Genomic DNA, 19,517 nt, shown 5'->3' on the forward strand with positions numbered 1-19,517 from the left:
TCACGTCTTGTAACTTGATCCATTTTGTCTGGTAATGTTGAAAGGGTAAAAGAGCTGTATAAATATATCATTTTATCCTTGTTCTTTCTAAAACAAAAAAAAATAATCTCACTATTTGTCTAGAATTTCAGAGAGTTTTCAGACCAACCATCCATCCATTTTCTTCTGCTTGTTCCCATTAAGGGTCATGAAAGGGCTGGAGCCTATCCCAATAGCTTTCAGGTGAGAGGCTGGGTTCACCCTGGACAGGTCACCAATGCATCACAGGACCAACACATAGAGACAGACAACCATTCACACTCACAGTCACACCTATGGTCAATTTAGAGTATCAATCAGCCTCGTCCTCTCTTGATGTCTTTGGACTGTGGGAGGAAGCTGGAGTACCAGAGAGAACCCACGCAGGAACAGGGAGAACATGCAGACTCACACAGAAAGATCCTGTGATGGAGGCGGGACTCGAACCCGGAACCTTCTTGCTATGAGGCGACAGTGCCTTGTGCTGTGGTTAGCACTGTCATAGCCAATTTTCAGACCAAACGGATCAAATTATTATAATTAAACAAAACTTTTTGGTCATTTCTTTGGCTTCGTAGCAGACACCTTACATGTCTGCAAACAGCTCAATGTGTTATGTACTTCCTGTGTCCATGTTCATCCCTGATGGATTCCACATCCACAGCTTTTAGACACGGATATCTGGCTGCATCCATTTGCACTCTGAAAACTTCTTATAAATGTGCGACCCAAATAGAGGTTTTGAATCAGATGGGCCAGCGCTGGAGCAGCACCTGAGGTGACCATGACCATGTGACTGCACGTCACCTAGCCTGGAGCCTTCTTCCCTTATGTTTTGTTGTTTTTCTATAGAGAAATGTGGGTGTGTCGGCACCTGTAGAGATGCCTCATTTGAATGATGCCACCTGTTGATGTGTTTCTTGTCACTCAAGCGCTAGATTTACGTAAGCAAACAGTATAATTGCACTTGCCAAACAGACATTTTATAAATACTGAATCTGCATCTCATACTTCCATGAGAGGGAAAACAGTGGTAGTCAAACATGAACATAATGAAAACAATAGTAACTTGTCATAACACACGGCCTTAGATAATAAAGGGTTATCGTGCCACCTGCGTCTCTAAAAAATGAAAATGTATTACTCTCTGTGTGCAAGATAAACTCCGTCATTTGGAATGGAATGATGTTACTTCACCAAAATATGTCAGAATATATCAAATGCACAAAGCTATTGTGTAGCGCATCAGAGATCGGCTAGCGCTTCAAAGGTTATTGTTATTTTATATCATCCAAATGCCTCAGGTTCAATGTCTGCATTTCTGCACTATATCTAAACCCCTCTCAAATACAATCAGACAGTGCTGGCTGTTTAGAAAAATGACGCTGCCATTAAGCTGCTTTGAAACTTGGTTTATTAAATCGCCTTACCGTACAGTGTTCCTTTCAGTCATTTTCTTTAAAACCATATTCATCCTCACTCAACGTTATTAGGGAGCAGGATTTTGTAGGACGCAACGTTATCAACAATTCCCAACAATTCAGCTCAATTTCTTTAATAGATGTTTTAAAAATAACTTGATTTAATACATCATATTAAGGAATCTGGGTGTCATCTTTGATGCAAACCACTGTTTTGACTAAAAGCTGTGAGCATGTTACCCTTTTGCTTGCCTCCTCCATTTAGCATGGATTTTTAAATGTCATGACAAATATTTAAAGCGTTAAACGGCTTTTTTTATTGACCTGCTTTGTGCCCCTTGACCCTTTAATGATTCACAAATGGAGCCCTGTTGTGGAAAAAGGAACAAAAGGCTTTGACTGTCGAGCCCCCGCGCTGGAGCTTTTTAAAACTTCATGACAAACTTTTCTGTTTTTAATTGTTGCTTGTTAACTTTGGGCTCTGCGTTCATCTTTGCCTGTTTGTATCTGCCTTGTTTGCTTTTATTTTTGAAAGCATTGTAATACTAGATTACATAAGGGCTGTAAAAATATGTATTATCATTAATGGATATGTAATACTAATAGCTCTTACACATGACAGGTTCATAAAGGATGTCATACTTAAAAGGCTTGGTGTATTATACTTTTCATAATAATAATAATATATAATGATAAGATACTGTAACATTCCCCCCCCTTGAGATGCTTCCCACACAGATTCAGTGCTGAGATGAGCTCCTACCTTTGTCACATTATTTTCCCACTGTACTGCAATGTATAAATAAGATACTATCCTTGAGAGATTCATTCATTCATCGCTGCTGGTTTCTGACCTTGTATTCAAATTCATCTTCAAATTATCCACCCGTGTCAGCTGACGCCCGTCCACAGATAGAAGACCTCGTTTCTATTGTGGGGATTGGTGGAGCCTTCATTGAGAGAGTTGTATCAAAATGTTGCTCTGTAAAGCTCAAGTAAAGTTTAAGATTGATCTAAAGCGGGATTGCCAGTGTTTCCTGGGGTTCTGACATCCAGTCGTGCGTGGGCTCCATTAATGACTCCTGCTGGCCACTGGAAGTGAATTTACTCTCGGGGGCTGCAGCTGCAGGAGATTGTGTGACCCTCCCAGACAATTCCACTGCCACCACCCCTTCAGTAATGAAACTCGGAGGACAGAGACACATTTCTGATAAGCCCTCAAACTCATATGACTCAAACTGGGCTTTGCTTTTTAATCTTTTCACCTTTACCTTTAGCATCGCGCCTGTTTCTGTGACATGAACAATGTCTTCCCGACAGGGAAGTTGGCTCTTTATAGCTTTCAGTCGACTAATATGCTGTGACAAAAAAATGTAAGAGTATTTTTCTGCACTTCACCTGGTGTAAAATGTGGAGAGAATTATTTGAAGTCACAGGTATCTAAGAATACACCAAGCAACCACACTGAGCTGCAATAATAAGTGGAACAAATCCATGGTTAATACTTTTAGATCCACATGTGCTAATCTTCTCGCTGGCTGCCAGCTGTAAAACACATTCAGATCATTTGGAGGGGATTAAAATCAAAGTGCAATGTTGGCTGTTAAGGCTTCAGGCGGACAATAATTTTGGCTACCAAACAGAGACATGACAGCAGATTTTGGGAAGCGATTAAATAGGAGATGAGCTGTTTTAATAAATCATAGGCTACATCAGGTGGCCGCACAGAAACCTGTCATTTGAAAGTTACACTAAAATTCTACAATTTTATTTGGCAGACGCTTTTTTCACAAAGCGACGAACAACACAAGCAAGAATTTAGAATGGAGGGAAAGGTAAGAATGACGAAGTGCCTCATGTTTGATTGGCCGCAGGTGCTGCCATCTAGTGGCAGAAATCCTAGTTTTTTTTCTTTCTTAATATACTTCAACTACAACTGACCCCAAAGAATAATTCAACATCAACAATATCTTTCAACATTCGACACTTTCAATATTCAATATTGTCAGAACTCAGTATTCACTGAGAGCTGGATCTTAAACCTTAAGCCTTCTACCGTCTACCCCTGAGGACAAAGAGTAGAAGCGTCAGATTTAAGGGCCTAGTTGTTCCCTGAACAGTTGAGTCTGGAAACGTCTCTTAAAAGTAGAAAGGGACTCTGTAGATCGTATGGTGTTGGGTAGTTCATTCCACCATGTGGTAAGAACAGAGGAGAAGAGTCTGGTTAGAGATTCAGAGCCACGCTGGGCTGGGAGCACCACATGCAGGCTGTAGCGGACAAGACGGTGTGTAGGCCTGGATGAGGGATTCCAGGTAGGCATAAGCCATTCTTGTCACTGTTTTGTATGCCAGAAGAAGAGCTTTGAATTTTACTTTTACTATCTGTGTAGAGCAGTGCGTTAAATTACTTTTGTGTTTCTTTCACCAAAAATAGTTACAGAACAGTGACTTCATATTCGAAAATGGAAGAGGAAAATATTCCTTTATTTAACTGCAGTTTATTTTCTTAATAGCTTCTGAAATGTAAAGAAATGCGTCTAATGTCATGATTTGCCTCTGCTGTTGGTGCAGCAACAGGAAGTGGTCTGGGTAGGGGAGCACCTCTGACAGTTTGTGTAAACTAGAGAAACAAGAGTGAAATCATGTCATCCATCCATCCATCCATCCATTTTCCATACTGCTTATCCATTGAGGGTCAGGGGGTGGAGCCTATCCAACCTGACATTGGATGTGAGGCAGAGTTCAACCTGGACGGGTCACCAGTCTGTCGCAGGGCCATCAGGAGCAGTTAGCGGTTCAGTATCTGTCTCAAGGACACTTCAACGAGGTCCTTGGGGAAGTGAGGATTGAACCAGCAACCCTTCAGTTCCTAGACGGCCACTCTACCTCTGAGCCATGCCGCCCCCCTGAAATCATATTAGTAATGCATTACATTACTGTGGTACAGTTTATAGTAATACATCACTGAAACAACATTGATTAACAATAAGATGAGAATATATGGAAACAGATAAAGCTATTAAAAAACTGCCAAAAGTAAAAAAAAAAAAAAAGAATAATAATTATAATAGTGAGAGGAGGAAGAAGAAAGATTCTGAAATTATTTACTCTGTTTTATGTATTAACTTTGTTAAATCAGCTGGTTCTGTAAGTCGAACTGATTTTGAACTTACAAAGAATGAATTTAATATGATTTTGTTAAATAACTTATAAACACCAGACATTTGGTAAGAAAAAGACCAACTTCTTTGTGTCTGTAAATGGATTTCCTCTCTCAATGTGCTTCATGTGTAAATACGCGTGTTTCACAAAGTGTTACAACGTCGTTTCACTGTAACTGCGCTCCAGATTGAGACGCTTAGTCACAGACGCTTACCAACAGTCAAACAATCCCCCAGTAACCGACAGAGCGTGATAGCTCACCCACAAGAGAATTCATATAAATGAACGTAGTCACACGTACGCACTCCTCCCCTGTGGCTCTTTTCATACCGATGCCTTGTGACGTAGGAGTCGCCTTTAAAAGCTGCTGGATTGTGCAGAGGAGCGCACTTTAACGCGAAACTGTTCTTGCGGGACTCTGACGCCTGTGAGCGCGGATTATAATTAAAAACGTGGAGACATGGAGGAGGATGACCGACCTCACGGGCATGAATGATCTATTAATTGTGTGGTGGGGATGACAAGGCTGTAAACTGGGCTGATATTGGTAATTAACGCTGGCTCAGTGACGACGGGGACGCGTAAAAAGGTAACAGGTGGGACTTCAGAATTAAAATGAAACCCATAGCCATACGAGCCGTTTCCTGGGACATATAGGTGCATCTTCATCCTCTCATCATCAGCGGGGGAGGGTTTGATTTGAGCAGGGATGAAGCGCACTCATAGCACCTCAAGGAACACAGCACTGAGATATAAAGAGGAAAGCTGCTCTTCATAAACTTCCAAAGTGAGAAATGTAACTACTATCACGCCTCCAGAGTCAAGTCGAGCTCCCTCCCATGCATGGACCGCAGGATGTTTTCTGGTCTAGCTGGTCTCAACTCCAGCTTCAACCTGAGCGATGAGCGGGAGCTGCTAGACTCGCCGGCCGAGCGGGGCAAGCTCTCCTCCACCGGCTTCATAGTGCTCTCCGTGGTACTGGGCTTCATTATGACTTTTGGGTTTCTCAACAACTTTATCGTCCTGCTTCTCTTTTGCAAATTTAAGAAGCTGAGGACGCCGGTCAACATGCTTCTGCTGAACATCAGTGTAAGCGACATGTTGGTGTGTTTGTTCGGCACCACGCTCAGTTTTGCCTCCAGTATCCGGGGGAGGTGGCTGCTGGGGCGCAGCGGCTGCAGCTGGTACGGCTTCATCAACTCCTGCTTTGGTGAGTTCCGTCATATCTTCTAACATTATATCTGATTTTTAGAAATTTATTTTTGCTCCAAACGCTCGATAAAAGTTATTCAACAATATCACAATGATAAAGATTTTTTTTCCATTGTATGACTTTTTAACTAAATAAATAAATACATTTGATCCTATGTCCTTAAAGACTGACCCATAATTGATAGAAAGAAGGAGGGTATTTAATATTTTATTGTAAATATAGCACGAGGCTAAATAATGTTGTTTTTTAAATGAACTGATTTGGCTATACTTTACAAAATAAAAGAATGGTGGCTCCTGTCACATAATAAACAATGGCAACAGCCTAAAAAAAGGCAGGTGTCCTTAATTCTGTTTCCTTTCTATTACCAAACACAGGCACTTCCTTCTATTCCACATTGCAGTTCAACAGACACTGGAGGGAATTTAAACGCTTAAATGTTGTTGTTTTTTTCATGTATATCCTCTTTCTTGAGACGATTCTCAAGAATTAGATTTTAAAATGTGCATTTGTGGAAGTAAGATTTCTAATAAGATTTCTAGTTCCTCCCTTGATGCAAGGTGACAGTGTACAGACATGTGGTGAAGAAGCTTTACTACAACCTGGTGCATTTGAAGCTACGGCTGAGTTGCTATGAATGTAAAGTTTCATTGATTCAGAAAATCAATTAAATGCATGAGGGGTCTAAAAAGATCTGAGAGACTGGATGTATGGGCTGTGATACCTGTAAATGCCCCCCCGTCCTAGAACTGAGTGATCAGTCCTCAGTTTCCCTTTATTCTACCCTCCTATTGTTCAGTTCACTTAATTATCCCAGATGGGAAAGTGGATTTTCAGTCAGGGTAACAAAATTAAAAAGAACACAACATCGATATAATAGTAAATAACACAATCATTTTTCCTGCACATACATGCACAGTAGCAGGCAAGCATAGCAATCCTGGAATATCCCACTGGGAAGGTGGGATCCTTTGAGATCTCTGAGAAGTCAGTTTGACAGCATTTGACGAAACAGCAGGATCTGCCAAAAGAGGCGTGCAGCTGATATTGTTTAGTGGATTTGCTCAAGTGTCAGTTAAGGTGGCAGGTAAATAAAAGAAGCACATTCATTGGTGACATCCTATAGTACAGATTCAATCTCTATTCTGTTTGTTTCACTGTCACTGCACTGTGAGTGCTCTCTCTCTCTCTCTGTCTCTGGCTATCTGTCTGTCTGTCTCTCTCTGCCCATGTAGACTGCACTGTCACTGGATAGTTTGATCTGTTTAGTGAACCCAGTGTGATGCATGGTTATCATTTTCATAAATATATTTGAGGATGAGTTATATTCATGCATATTCAGATACAGCACACAATCTTTGAATTCACCCAGTGCTGTGGGTCCATCAACTACACGTATGTGGATGGAGCTGTTGTTTCTCCCCCTACTGCTTCATTATGGTCGTCATCATCTTCCACTTATCCGGTTGGTCTGGGTCGCGGGGGTAGTAGTCTCAGTAAGGAAGCCCAGACTGTCCTTTCCCTAGCCACTTCCATCACCTACTCGGAGTCCCTCGCGAATGGCCAAGCCTCTCATCCTATCTCTAAGGGAGAGCCCAGCCACCCTGCGGAGGAAACTTATTTCGGCTGCTTGTATTTGCAATCTTGTTCTTTCGGTCATTAGCCAAAGCTCATGACCATAGGTGAGGGTTGGAACGTAGACTGACTGGTAAATCAAGAGCTTCGCCTTTTGGGTAAGCTCCACCTTTACCACAACGGACTGGTTTAGCCCCCGCATCACTGCAGATGCCACCCTAATCTGCCTGTTAATCTCCCGCTCCTTCCTACCCTCACTCACAAACAAGATCCTGAGATACTTAAACTCCTCCACCTGATGCAGGACCCCCCCCCCCCCCGACCTGGAGTGGGCAGGCCACCCTTTTCCGGCTGAGAACCATGGCCTCAGACCTGGAGGTGCTGATTCTCATCCCTACTGCTTCACATTCGGCTGTGAATGACAAAGGGGAGCCTTGGCGGAGTCCAACCCTAACTGGGAGCAAGTCCGACTTACTGCCAGCAATGCGAACCGGACTCTCACTCCTCTGGTAGAAAGACCAAATGTCCTTTTTTTAAGGGGCCATCCACCCCATACTCCCGGAGTACCCCCCACAGGGTGCTCCTGGAACATGGTCATAAGCTTTCTCCAAATCCACAAAGCAGATGTGGACTGGTTGGGCAAACTCCCATGCCCCCTCCAGCACCTTAGTGAGGGTGAAAAGCTGATCCACGGTTCCACGGCTGGGATGAAGACCACATTGCTCCTCCTTGATCTGAGGTTCGACTATCGCCCTGACTCTCATCTCCAGTATCCTGGCATTGACCTTTCCAGGGAGGCTGAGGAGTATGATCCCCTGATAGTTGGAACACACCCTCTAGTCCCCTTTTAAAGATGGGGACCACCACTCCAGCATGCCACTCCAAAGGCACCACCCCTGATGTCCATGCAATGTTGCAGATACGTGTCAACCAAGACAACCCTACAACATCTAGAGCTTTGAGATACCCAGGGTGGATCTCATCCACCTCCAGAGCTCTGCCACCGGGGAGTTGCTTTACTGCCTCGGTGACTTCTGCTCTGGAGATTGGACAACCCCCCAAGTTATCCCCCAACTCGGTTTCCTCCATGGAATATGTGTTAGTGGGATTGAGGAGTTCCTCAAAGTATTCTTTCCACTGTCCAATTATTTCCTCAGTTGATGTCAGCAGCCTCCTGTTCCCACTGTAAACAATGTAGGCAAGTTGCTGCCTTCTCCTCCGAGGCAATGGACGGTTTGTCAGAACCTTTTCGGAGCCGACCAATGGTCATTCTCCATGGCCTCACTGAACTCCTCCAATGCCCAAGTTTTTGCCTCGGTGACCGCCATGGCTGCACACCGCTTGGCCTGCCAGTACCGGTCGGCTGCCTCTGGAGACCCACGGGCCAGCCACGCCCTGTAGGCCTCCCTCTTCAGCCTGATAACTTCCCACACCTCTGGTGTCCACCAGCAGTTTCGGGGATTACTGCCACAATTGGCCCCAGCAGCCTTACGGCCACAGCTCACAACAGCCGCCTCAACAATGGCAGAGCAGAACATGGTCCATTCAGACTCAGTGTCCCCCACTGCCCCCAGGATGTGGTCAAAGCTCTGCTGGAGGTGGGAGTTGAAGATCATCCCGACAGGTCTTCCACCAGGCATTCCCAGCTAACCCTCACTACTCTTTTGGGCCTACCAGGTCTTCATGGCGTCTTCCCCTGCCATCTGATCCAACTCACCACCAGATGGTGATCAGTTGACAGCTCATCTCCTCTTTTCATCCGAATGTCCAGAACATACGGCCACAGGTCACATGATACAACTATAAAATCGATCATAGATCTATGACCTAGGATGTCATGGTGCCACGTCCACCAATGGACACCCTTATGTTCGATCATGGTGTTATTTATGGACAAACTGTGACTCGCACAGAAGTCAAATAACTGCACACCACTAGGGGGCAGGATGGGCCTACTGTTCCTCCCAATCATGCCCCTCCAGGTACTCTGTCATTGCCCACTTGAGCATTGAAGTTTGCCAGTAGGACAATGGGGGGGCACCATCCAGCACCCTTTCCCGGGACTCCAAAAAGGGTGGGTATTCTGAACTGCTGTTCGGTGCATAAGTGCAGACAACAGTCAGGACCTGTTCCCCAACTTGAAGGCGCTGGGAAGCAACTCTTTCGTCCACCGGAGTAAACCCCAATGTACAGGCAGAGAGTCTGGGGGCTATCAAAAAGCCCAACCTGGTCCTCTGCCTCTTACCTGGAGCAACTCCAGCAAAGGAGAGAGTCCAACCCCTCTCAAGGACTTGGGTTCCATACAATGCTATGTGTCGAGGTGAGGCTGACTATATATTGCCGGTAATGCTCAACCTCTTCCACCAGCTTTGACTTCCTCCCCGCCAGAGAGGTGACAATCCATGTCCCAAAAGCCAGCTCCCATGTCTGGGGATCAGACAGCCAAGGTCCCCGCATTGATCTGCTGCCCCAACCACACAGCACCGGACCCTTCTGGTTCCTCCTGTGGATGGTGGGTCCACTGGGGAACGAGTCCATGTAACCTTTTTCAGGCTAGGCCTGGCCGGACCCCATGGGCTAAGTCACGGCCACCAGGTGCTCTCCAACGGGCCCCTACCCTGGCCTGGCTCCAAGGCAGGGCCCCGGTGCCCCTCCAGGCTGGGTACACAAACTCCTGGTTCTTCTTTCCATGAAGGGTCTTTTGAACCGTTCTTTGTCTGGCCCTTCACCTAGGACCAGTCTGCCTTGGGTGACCCTACCAGGGTCAAAATGCCCCCGACAGCATAGCTTCTAGGGTCATTAGGGCATGCAAACTCCTCCACCACAATAAGGTGACGGTTCCAATACCAATATTATCATATTGGTAAATTTCCAGTAAGCTACAAAGACCCTCAAACTTCTATGTTCTATCGGCTTTTCTTTCTGTCTTCAGCAGCCTTTAATACCTATAGTTTCAGTTATTTTTTATTGTTGAAAGGTGGTCAAAAATCATCGTTTCACCTGACTGAGAGCACCCAGTTCCTGGCTATAACTCAAGGATCTGTCTGATGTATTGTTAACTTTAAAGCTAGCTATTTTGTTGTCTAAATGTTGAAGCTTTAATAGAAAGATATAAGATGAAATATTCATCACTTAAGCAGTGATAGTATAGCAGCATCCTTGAGGTCAACTGTGCTACAGCACCTGGACTTCAGTAGGACCCCAGGATCGGTCCACTGTTTGCACTTTGCTGTTGAGATTGTCCTTAAAGGGATAGTTGGCTGTTTCGTGCTTCATAAGTACTAATGATTGATAATGCTTGCTTGTAACTGTCCTGACTATCAATTTAATGCTCCCAGATACCTTTGTGATGGGACCCAGAAGTAGTATTTAATGTCTTTTTTTCGACAAGGCTTGTTTAGTCTTGGAAAGTTCGGAATTGTGAATGCTTCCTGAGTTCAGTGCTGACAAAGTTAGAGAAGAGACACATGACTTCTTCTATTTAGAAGTACCACAACACCAGTGAGCAGGTACTGAGAGAGTTTGATCCTTAGACCTATAGTCCACACTCCAGTTTGATCTGGTACTAACCTATTCTCTGGAAAGTTAGCCATTTTATTCTCCACCTTGGCACTAGCCCTGAAGGTCATTCTTCATACTCCTAAGCAGGTACCAATGCTGCAGCATCCACAGCTCCTATGGAGGAGAATAATTTCTACCTATTTAGAGTTTTCTTCATTGAGAACGTTACTGTCTTTCCAGCCATTCTTTTGTTTACTGGATCCCTGCTTTCACAACTCCATCATCCAGGTTGAGATCCAACTCCTGACTTAGGTGAGCTTAGGTAGCAAAAAATGTCAGGCAGGGATTTGCCATCACCAGCTGGTTTTGACTAGGTTGTTGACAGTCACTGTGTCCTCAAGCTTGAGGAGCTGGAGCACACATAGCTGAGCTGTTACCAGGGTTACAGGGTCGGTCTCTCTATCTCTGTGTCTTCCATAATATCTCCAACCATTGGATCGCTGGTCACTTTATTTGAGTTATTGATGAAATTCACCAGATCAGAAAACCTGTCTCTACTTTCTGTGTTGTACACCAACCCCCCCCCCCCCCCAAAAAAAAATCACAAACCAAACAAACAAAAAAAACACCCCAACAACAGTGTACACAGAAATGAGTATTTATGAAGAAAGAAGAAGGTGCAGTGAGAAAGAGTGTACTGAACCTCCTGGCAAGTTTTTGCCTGAAGGCTGATGGAGAAGTGACACAAAGTATGTTTAAAGTGGGATATGGGACATGAATATTGTAGCCTAGCTTAAGCCTCTGAAACAAAACTTTTGAATCTTGGAAAAGCGAATGAATAATGAAGTGAAATGAAATGTTCATCTGTCTAATGGTCAGGCCAGCAACATTTTAACTTTTTTTTTTACTAAAGTGTCTTTGAGATCCATTTCCATTGTGACTGTATGATTTTCTCGCAGTCCTGGCTTCATTTTATATTGTAACTGAAAAAAATTCAGCTGCAGACTGAATTGTGCGTGATTCATAGTTACAGGGGAGTCATGTGTTTTATGATACATAGTGGCCTTGGTCTTGTTGAAAGAAAGGCAATGTGCATCTGTTTTGGAGAGAGAGATGCTGACCCCTCTCTTCCACCTCTGGTTGGCACAGTCATACAAACTCTTTGTTTCCTCACATCACAGTCCAAGTTCCTTTCTTTCTCACATCATCCAGGATCTTCCTCTCTCAACTTCCCCATTGTTTCATTTTCATAATTTGTTAGGTAGACCTTTACGATGTGCCAGCTATTGTCAATCTCAAGATGAGCCACGTCATATGGTTTTGTTCCACATTGAACATACCTTAATTGTACTTGTACAGGAAGAATATGCAGTGAGAATCACACAAATACACACATATAAACACACGTATACAGTAATTCAGAGCATACTTACAATTTTTTTAAGAGTATGGCAAGCCTTATTGTGTAATGAAATTAAAGATGAGATACAATTTGACATTGTTCCTATGCTAACTTTTTTTCTAGTTGCTAGAAATAGCTGCAGCTGTCATTGTCACTTTTCTTTCAGGAAACATTGTACATCCTTGCTTATCTTTAGTCAAACCAACAATGTGACAGAATTGTTAACCTTGTACAATTTCTATTCAGTAGTTGTCTCTTTGTATTCATTTTCATATCTGACAAGTACAGGCTGGTTGTTACGTATAGGAGTGGAGGGAAGTAGACCCAATAGCGGACAGTGTGGGACGGTGCACAAAAGAGGTTTATTGGGAAACGGAGGCTTGAGACGGGAGACTGACGGCTTGACGGCTTGAGACGGGAGACTGACGGCTTGAGACTGGAGGACGGTGACTTGAGACTGCAGATTGGAGACTGGTGACTTGAGACTCGTGACACAGGTGGTGCAATCACCAAGGTGAGACACAAGGTAATCACAGGAGGGAGGACAGGAAGACAGGACATAACTACAAAATAAAACAGGAAACACGAGACAGGGATCGTGACACTGGTTTAGCAACACAGAGAAAACTAAGTGAGCCCACAGTCACCTCATCACTCCCGCCGTCTCTGTGCTAGCTGACATTACCTGGAATACCAACTCCAGTTTAACTATGTCCATCCCTGCAAGCTAACAAATACAGCTGCCAGGCTGGCTTCCACCTAGAGCAGGGCGTCACTCTCATTTGTCTCTGTATCCCCAGTAATAAAATATCTAGCAAGGACATGCAGCAGTTGGGTTGCGAGTGCCTTAGCTGGAGCACACCTGGAGCACCAAGGGTGATCCCTGGCTGGTGTGTCCACCTTGCCAGTTACGTGAAAGGTGCTCCTGGTTGGCCTGACGGCAGAGGGTGAGCTCTTAGTAGGGTGGGCTTGTGCTGGCTACTGGGGATTTGGTTGATATAGCAGCTAATGATGAACTTCAGTGTCATCACAAAGATGAAGGGGAGAGTTCAGTTGGGTCCATAAGCACTGGTCCACAGAGATGAGGAAGAGAGTTGTGTGGTCTGATGTCATCCTTCATCACCCTCTCAATGAGTGGGTGACTACCTGTCTTCCAGCAGGACTATGAGTTTGATGAGTATAAAAATGGTGTGAATTGTACGCTATCATCTGGAAATCTCGGCTCCATCACCTGCGGGAGATTTTTGTCCAACATGTCTCATCAAAACACCAAAAAGAGAGAATATCCTTTGCAAGAATGGTATTCAACCTTTCAGTAAAGACTTTTGCCATCAAATCAAAACACGATGAAGCGGAGTATTTGTCACCTATGTACAGAAGTTTAACATGTGGCATTTTTTTAAAGAATTACTTCACCCTAAAGTGTATTTTGCCTTCGAGCTTGAAACTCGACGCAGCTGTGAAAGGACATCTCTGGAAGCTCAGTACACATATTTGTGAGTACTTGAAAGATAAAATACCAATCAATGTTCTTGTAGGAGGGTTTGAAGTATCACTTAACCTCCCTATAGTGTGTTTTCATGTTCTTTGACAACACACTGGAGAACATTTATGCTCTATTATGTAATGTGTACCATTTTAAAATGCGTGTAAATAAAGTGGAATGTCAATTTTGTTAAAAAGAAGTTATTCTGTGTTTTGTTCAGCTGTTGAATATATAGGAGATGATTATTCATAGTGCTCAGTGCTGGAGGTTGTGTAACTTGTAAATACTGCTGGACACCAACTCTGAGGCAAGGTTTAATTAAGTTGGAGAGGAAAATTGGCGATGTGGAACATAATGAGCATCCTCGCTTAAACCTTGTCAGGCAAACACAGACTTCTGCTATAGTAGAGTGCATTCCATTTTGACATCCAAATGTCCCCACAAAAATAGATGAAGAGCGGCTCTGCGCTATAGTTTTATAAGGACACACACAAGGATACAATGACATGTGTCATATATTAATAATTATACAATGTTTGAGCAGACCAGCACTTAAATAAGACGTCAAGGATTGCCTAAACAAATGAATCAACTTCTAGCCTGGCTTCTTGATGGTATTCTGTATGATACCTTATTATCTCGTTAATTAAGAAAAAAAAAAAAGCACACAAATCTATATGTAACACAATGAGGCAGCTCATAAGAGTCTATGGTGTTTTTACAGATTTAGAGACATGAATAACTTTCATATTTGACTCCTCATCTTTAGTCAGTCCAACTTTATAAAAATGGAATCGTGAAAAATTTGGAACTCCTCTCAGTCTAACAAGGTGCAGTTCAGCAGCACCATAAATGACAGCTTCCAGAGTCACAATTAAAGTAAAGCCATGTGTACTGTCAGTGTGCCTTTATTAAAGTGGTAAATGTGAGAGTGTGTCAGTCATATTGCTGCAAAACAATAAATCCTATCGCTTCCCACGCATAATCTCTGACAGTTAGCCATGATATATGAGTCACTAATGAAGAGTTAATCGACAGAAGAAAGCTCATTATTTTATTCATTTTAGTGTATCACAGACAGATGTTACCTTGATGATCCACTGAGTGGAGCAACAAGTTCGGAATAGAAATGAGGCTTTCTCAGTCAGAGTGACAGAAACCTCACAGGCTGTTGTCGAAAAGTGTTTTCCTTTGATTTTAAACTCCTAAATTAACCACACACTGTGATACTGTTGAAGTGCTGGAGAAAGCAGCCGCTATCAAATCAATGCAGTGCAATCAGGGATGCTCGTCGTTGTGCAGTCTTTTAAGTTTTCTTTTGTAATTGAAAATGAAAGGCAGGATCAAACATTTTAGTTTTGATGTATATCTAAGGTTAACGTCAGTTCAGTGGCATCTGGATTAATTCCATATTAATTCCAGTCAAAGTAACAAAGGCCATTATTAAATCTGCCTGTCAGTGGTTCTCGTTCTCCCTTCCTCTCTCTCTTTCTCTCTCTCCTTCTCTCTCTCTATTTTATGAGAACATTAGTATTTAGGCTCACGTCCAGGAGGTGAATGGTTCCACTATCATGAAACACAGTAAGATGATGAGAAAAATTCTCTAGTACTGCTATGATCCTATGATAACTATTTTGGACATGATAATCCTCAGACAGAGCATGCAGATGGATGGAAGCAGGTATTGCCATGTTTTCTCTCAATAACTGAAAATATCCATCATGTGTATTCATCATAGACTATTTCATATAGCTTCTATTATTCTGTTACACCAGGAAAACTGAGATTTGTATTTACTAATTATGGGGCACACAAATTTAGGACATTGCATGTCACTCTGGATACTTTTTTGGGGTGGGCACAAAGATGGGGCGTTGCCTTGGGAGATAGATGTTTAATAATCTTGATTATCAGATTCTGCATATGAATACAGAATCTGTAGGTAAGGTAGAAAATGTTGGGACGGAAAAGCTTCTGGTTTCTGTTTGAGTAGCTTTGGCCAGTCACGTTTGAGCAGGCCCTGGTCCGGCCCGTCCACATCGACAGTCTTGCCTTTAGTGTAAAAGAGACGGAATGCTGTGGTCAAAATAGAAGGTGGGACGAATGGCTCTAGTAGGACAATTTCAAAAAACTGTTGTAGTGGATTTTAACTGCTCATATTCATTGTCTTTTAACGCCAAACGTCTCAAGTTTCTGTATGGACTGTAAACAATGAGCAACAAGAACAAGGAAGTCTTGGATCGAATATCTGCTTGCTACACTGGCACTCAGAAATACTGGCCCTTGTTTCCAGAGGCTAAGCTATCAGGGCGATGGGTTCAAAGATTGGGCATTAAAGTCCCCTATAAACTGATTACACATCCTAAAACACTAATTTTCAGCTGGGAATATCATTTCAAGAAGCTTTTTTGAGAGAAAAATGGAAAAAAAAAAAAACTTTTTATACTACATAACATTAACCGCTGCCCAGAGAACTGCATAGCTGAAGCAGGGATTTTCTGACGAGGCAGGCATGTAATTTCAAAAAGTAATATGCAGAGTTGGGTTAATTTCTGGCTTGTCTCTGAAATGTGGTTAGAAAGAGCTGTTCGCTGCATAATTGTCTTGCAAATGTGTCAAATAGTTTAAACTCAAAAGTGGAGTCAGATCACACTGTGTTTTGGCTCTATACGCCTGCACGTTAGATCTAATTAACTGTGGAGGCAATGCTATGACCATTAACATTTTTGGATCTTCAGCTTTTTCAAAAACTGAAAGTGCTTGAAGGTTCTGTGGTTACAGAACTTTTATTATCTCAGTGTAAGAAATTAGTTGGTTTTTTTTTGAGAGTTCTGAGGTTTGATGTCACTTAACGTGACTCATTTGTGAGGAGAGATGAGAGATGCGCTTGCTCCGAGCCTAAAGAAGTCACTTACTTGTTATTTTAGGTTGTGCTAATTAGTGTAGCAGGTGTCTGTAATGTCAAATGACGTATGTGTTTTACTTTCATGAAGTTGTCTCCATTCTATTGCTAATTAGTGTTATGTTTTCAAACTGTCACTATGGTAACTGACTGAAATCAGTTGGAAAGATTCTTGACTGATGACGAGGTAATACGTCACCTTTGACCTTGATGCCCACTTGTGGATGTGAACATTCTGAACTTGAATGTGCAGGTCAGAGGTCTTCTTGGGTCCAATTATTCATACCTGAACCCAACGAGACCCAGAATTGTACCACCCAGGCCCAGGTGAGAACCGTCCAGTACTTTAAAACTAAGACCCAGACCCAAGCAGATCAGGACCCAGGTAAGGACCTGGACCTGTCATGGACCCAGTTACTATATGACATGTCAAATTGGACCTGCACCCATGTCGCAGCTAATTGGAAACACAAAACAAGAGACCTACTTGCACTGATGTCATCACTAATTGCTTCAAAATTATAATTAATTTTCACGTTAAATCATAACTTTGTTTCTCACTTAATCTCATGTTTAATCTCATCTCATCACGATGCATGAAATCTATCCTCCTCCATCCTGGTTTTTCTGTTAATGTGTTTCCTCTCTCACTGATAGAAACTGCATCACTCATTTACTCTGTGACGTGTTTAATTTTTTAGTCCAATCTCTGTCTCGGTAACTGATGACATACAGGACCCATTTAGACATCAGCTGTCTGTCTAAATATGACTTTGGCCTTTTGAAATGTAAATACGAGTCCCATTACCATCTGTTTACGTTAGCATTGCTAACTTGCTGTCTGCACCCAGTCTGGCCTCTGTTCTCTCATCCTCTTTGTGCCCAGAACACACACACACACACACACACACACGCACACGCACACGCACACACACACAGCTTTTCATTATTATCAGTGTTTGCTTTGATCAGAGTCTTTTTTAGATAGTACGCATAATGTTGATCAGACCCAGGACCGACTGCATTAGAACCAGATCTAACCCAGTACTGACTGAGCCTTGAAACTGTGGACGAGTCCCGGGGTGGATCTCCGGTCTCCGAGGGAGCCCATGAAGACATCTGAAGTGCCTGAATCTCGATAAACCTGCCTGTTGTCATCTGCCCCAAACAGTGGACAACATCAAAGTGATCCAGAAAGCTGACCCTAGATCCTCAGACCCCAGACTTCAAAATGGACACTGCACTTCCTTGAGACACACTAATGGATATTACTTGTAAGGGGATGACCTTACAGTTAGACTACAACCTTAGGCAGATGGTGAATTGTGTTTCTATTTAATGTTTGGCCCAGTGCACAGCCCCCCAGGCTACGGCATCCAAATCAAACACCCTGTAGACCAGTCTGTTCTGCTGCAAAACACCACACAAACTCTTTCCTGGTACCGAGATTTGACATCATGCTTTTTGTTTAGTTTTATTGGGAGAACAGTCAGTAAATATTTGCTTGTGTTGTATAGCGCTTCGGACAAAAGTGTCTGCCAAATGAAAATGTAGAGTTGTAGATTTTGCAGAACAGTAGGGGAAGAATAGGTTGTCAGATGAAATCTGTCAAGTAAAAGTTCATCACAGTGGGAGTCTCTCCACATGGTCAGTATAGTTCATCTGAGACTCATCTGGTCGTGTACAAACAAGTCCTCACGGTCCACTACAATATCACATGTGAAGTGCAACCACAAGGAACCTCAAAAGGACATCTGTCTTTTTCTGGACTAATCACATTACATGTCATTATGGATTTTACCCTCTGGATAGGGAAATTTACACTCCACAGGTTGCTTTTGCAGGATAGGGCAGTATCACGTGACACACAGCTGTAGAAGATGTGACATGTGTCATTTTCAGTAGCTCGCCACACGAGGTTTGAACAAAAGCTGGGGCTTATCGAGGATCAGCTAACTCTGACATGCATGTGCGTTCTACGCACCCAATTAGGAGCAAAATGCAGAAATGCTGTGTAAACATGTATACGATATTTTCAAGTCAGAAATTAGAATTCATACCAAAATATTTAAAAAAAAAACCCAACCTCCTCCACATTCTTCAGAACATGGGGTCGTCAACTACGAGCTGTTGGAGAACTGACAGGAAAGAACTGAATTTATTGGTGTTTAATTTTTTTTCAGTATCAATATTCATCCTCAATATCCATGTTTCTTGCAACTGGTTAAGACAAATTTATCCATTTTATACTGTGAGAGAAAACATTGCGCTCACATAATTACAATGTGAGGATTATCTCCCTCCTATGGCTGCACACTTCATTTGTGTGCACTGATGTGTTTTAGTCACAATTTTAGTCAAGGAAGCTTTGTTGGAGCCCTGTCACAGACCAGTAACTAGTTTAGTGTAACCGGCGCAAATTTAACTAAGATATCACCCTACAATTGACACATTTTAGAATGTAAAACACACATAAACTTAAATGACTCTATCTATGAAACGTCCATGTAAGATAATTTAATTGTGAGGTATTTGAAGATATACCAAGCTATAAAAAGACACTTATTCATGCTTCAATTGGTCTCTGCGCCTGCTTTCAAATTGTCAAGAGACTTGGTCGTCACGTTCGCTTTAATTCAGGCTTTTTTGAATTCCACAAGATTAAATTGAGTTTTCCGAACCTTGGAGTGGAGAATTTTTCAATGTTGCAAGGTGTTTCACTTGTCTTTGCTTTTTTACAGACTTGTAATTATAAACATTGATACCATCATGATATTGTGAAATAGGAGAAAATGGAAACGGTGAAGAGCTCCATGGAGGAAGACAGCGGCAGCAGA

The 19,517-nt window shown here is 42.8% G+C and overlaps 1 protein-coding gene across 1 annotated transcript in view; it reads left to right on the forward strand.

The window, feature by feature from the left end:
• The first annotated feature begins 5,007 nt into the window (after positions 1-5,007).
• Positions 5,008-19,517, forward strand: part of tmtops2b (teleost multiple tissue opsin 2b) — a 36,481-nt gene continuing 21,971 nt past the window's right edge. Inside the window, exon 1 of the mRNA XM_086220387.1 lies at positions 5,008-5,811. Coding sequence (XP_086076513.1) covers positions 5,445-5,811 — 367 coding nt within the window. The 5' untranslated portion in view covers positions 5,008-5,444. The remainder of the gene's footprint in view (positions 5,812-19,517) is intronic.

Source organism: Aulostomus chinensis, chromosome 12 (assembly GCF_037954235.1).
Source record: "Aulostomus chinensis isolate RoL2024-O1b breed Wild chromosome 12, RoL_Achi_v1.0, whole genome shotgun sequence".
NCBI lineage: Eukaryota > Metazoa > Chordata > Actinopteri > Syngnathiformes > Aulostomidae > Aulostomus > Aulostomus chinensis.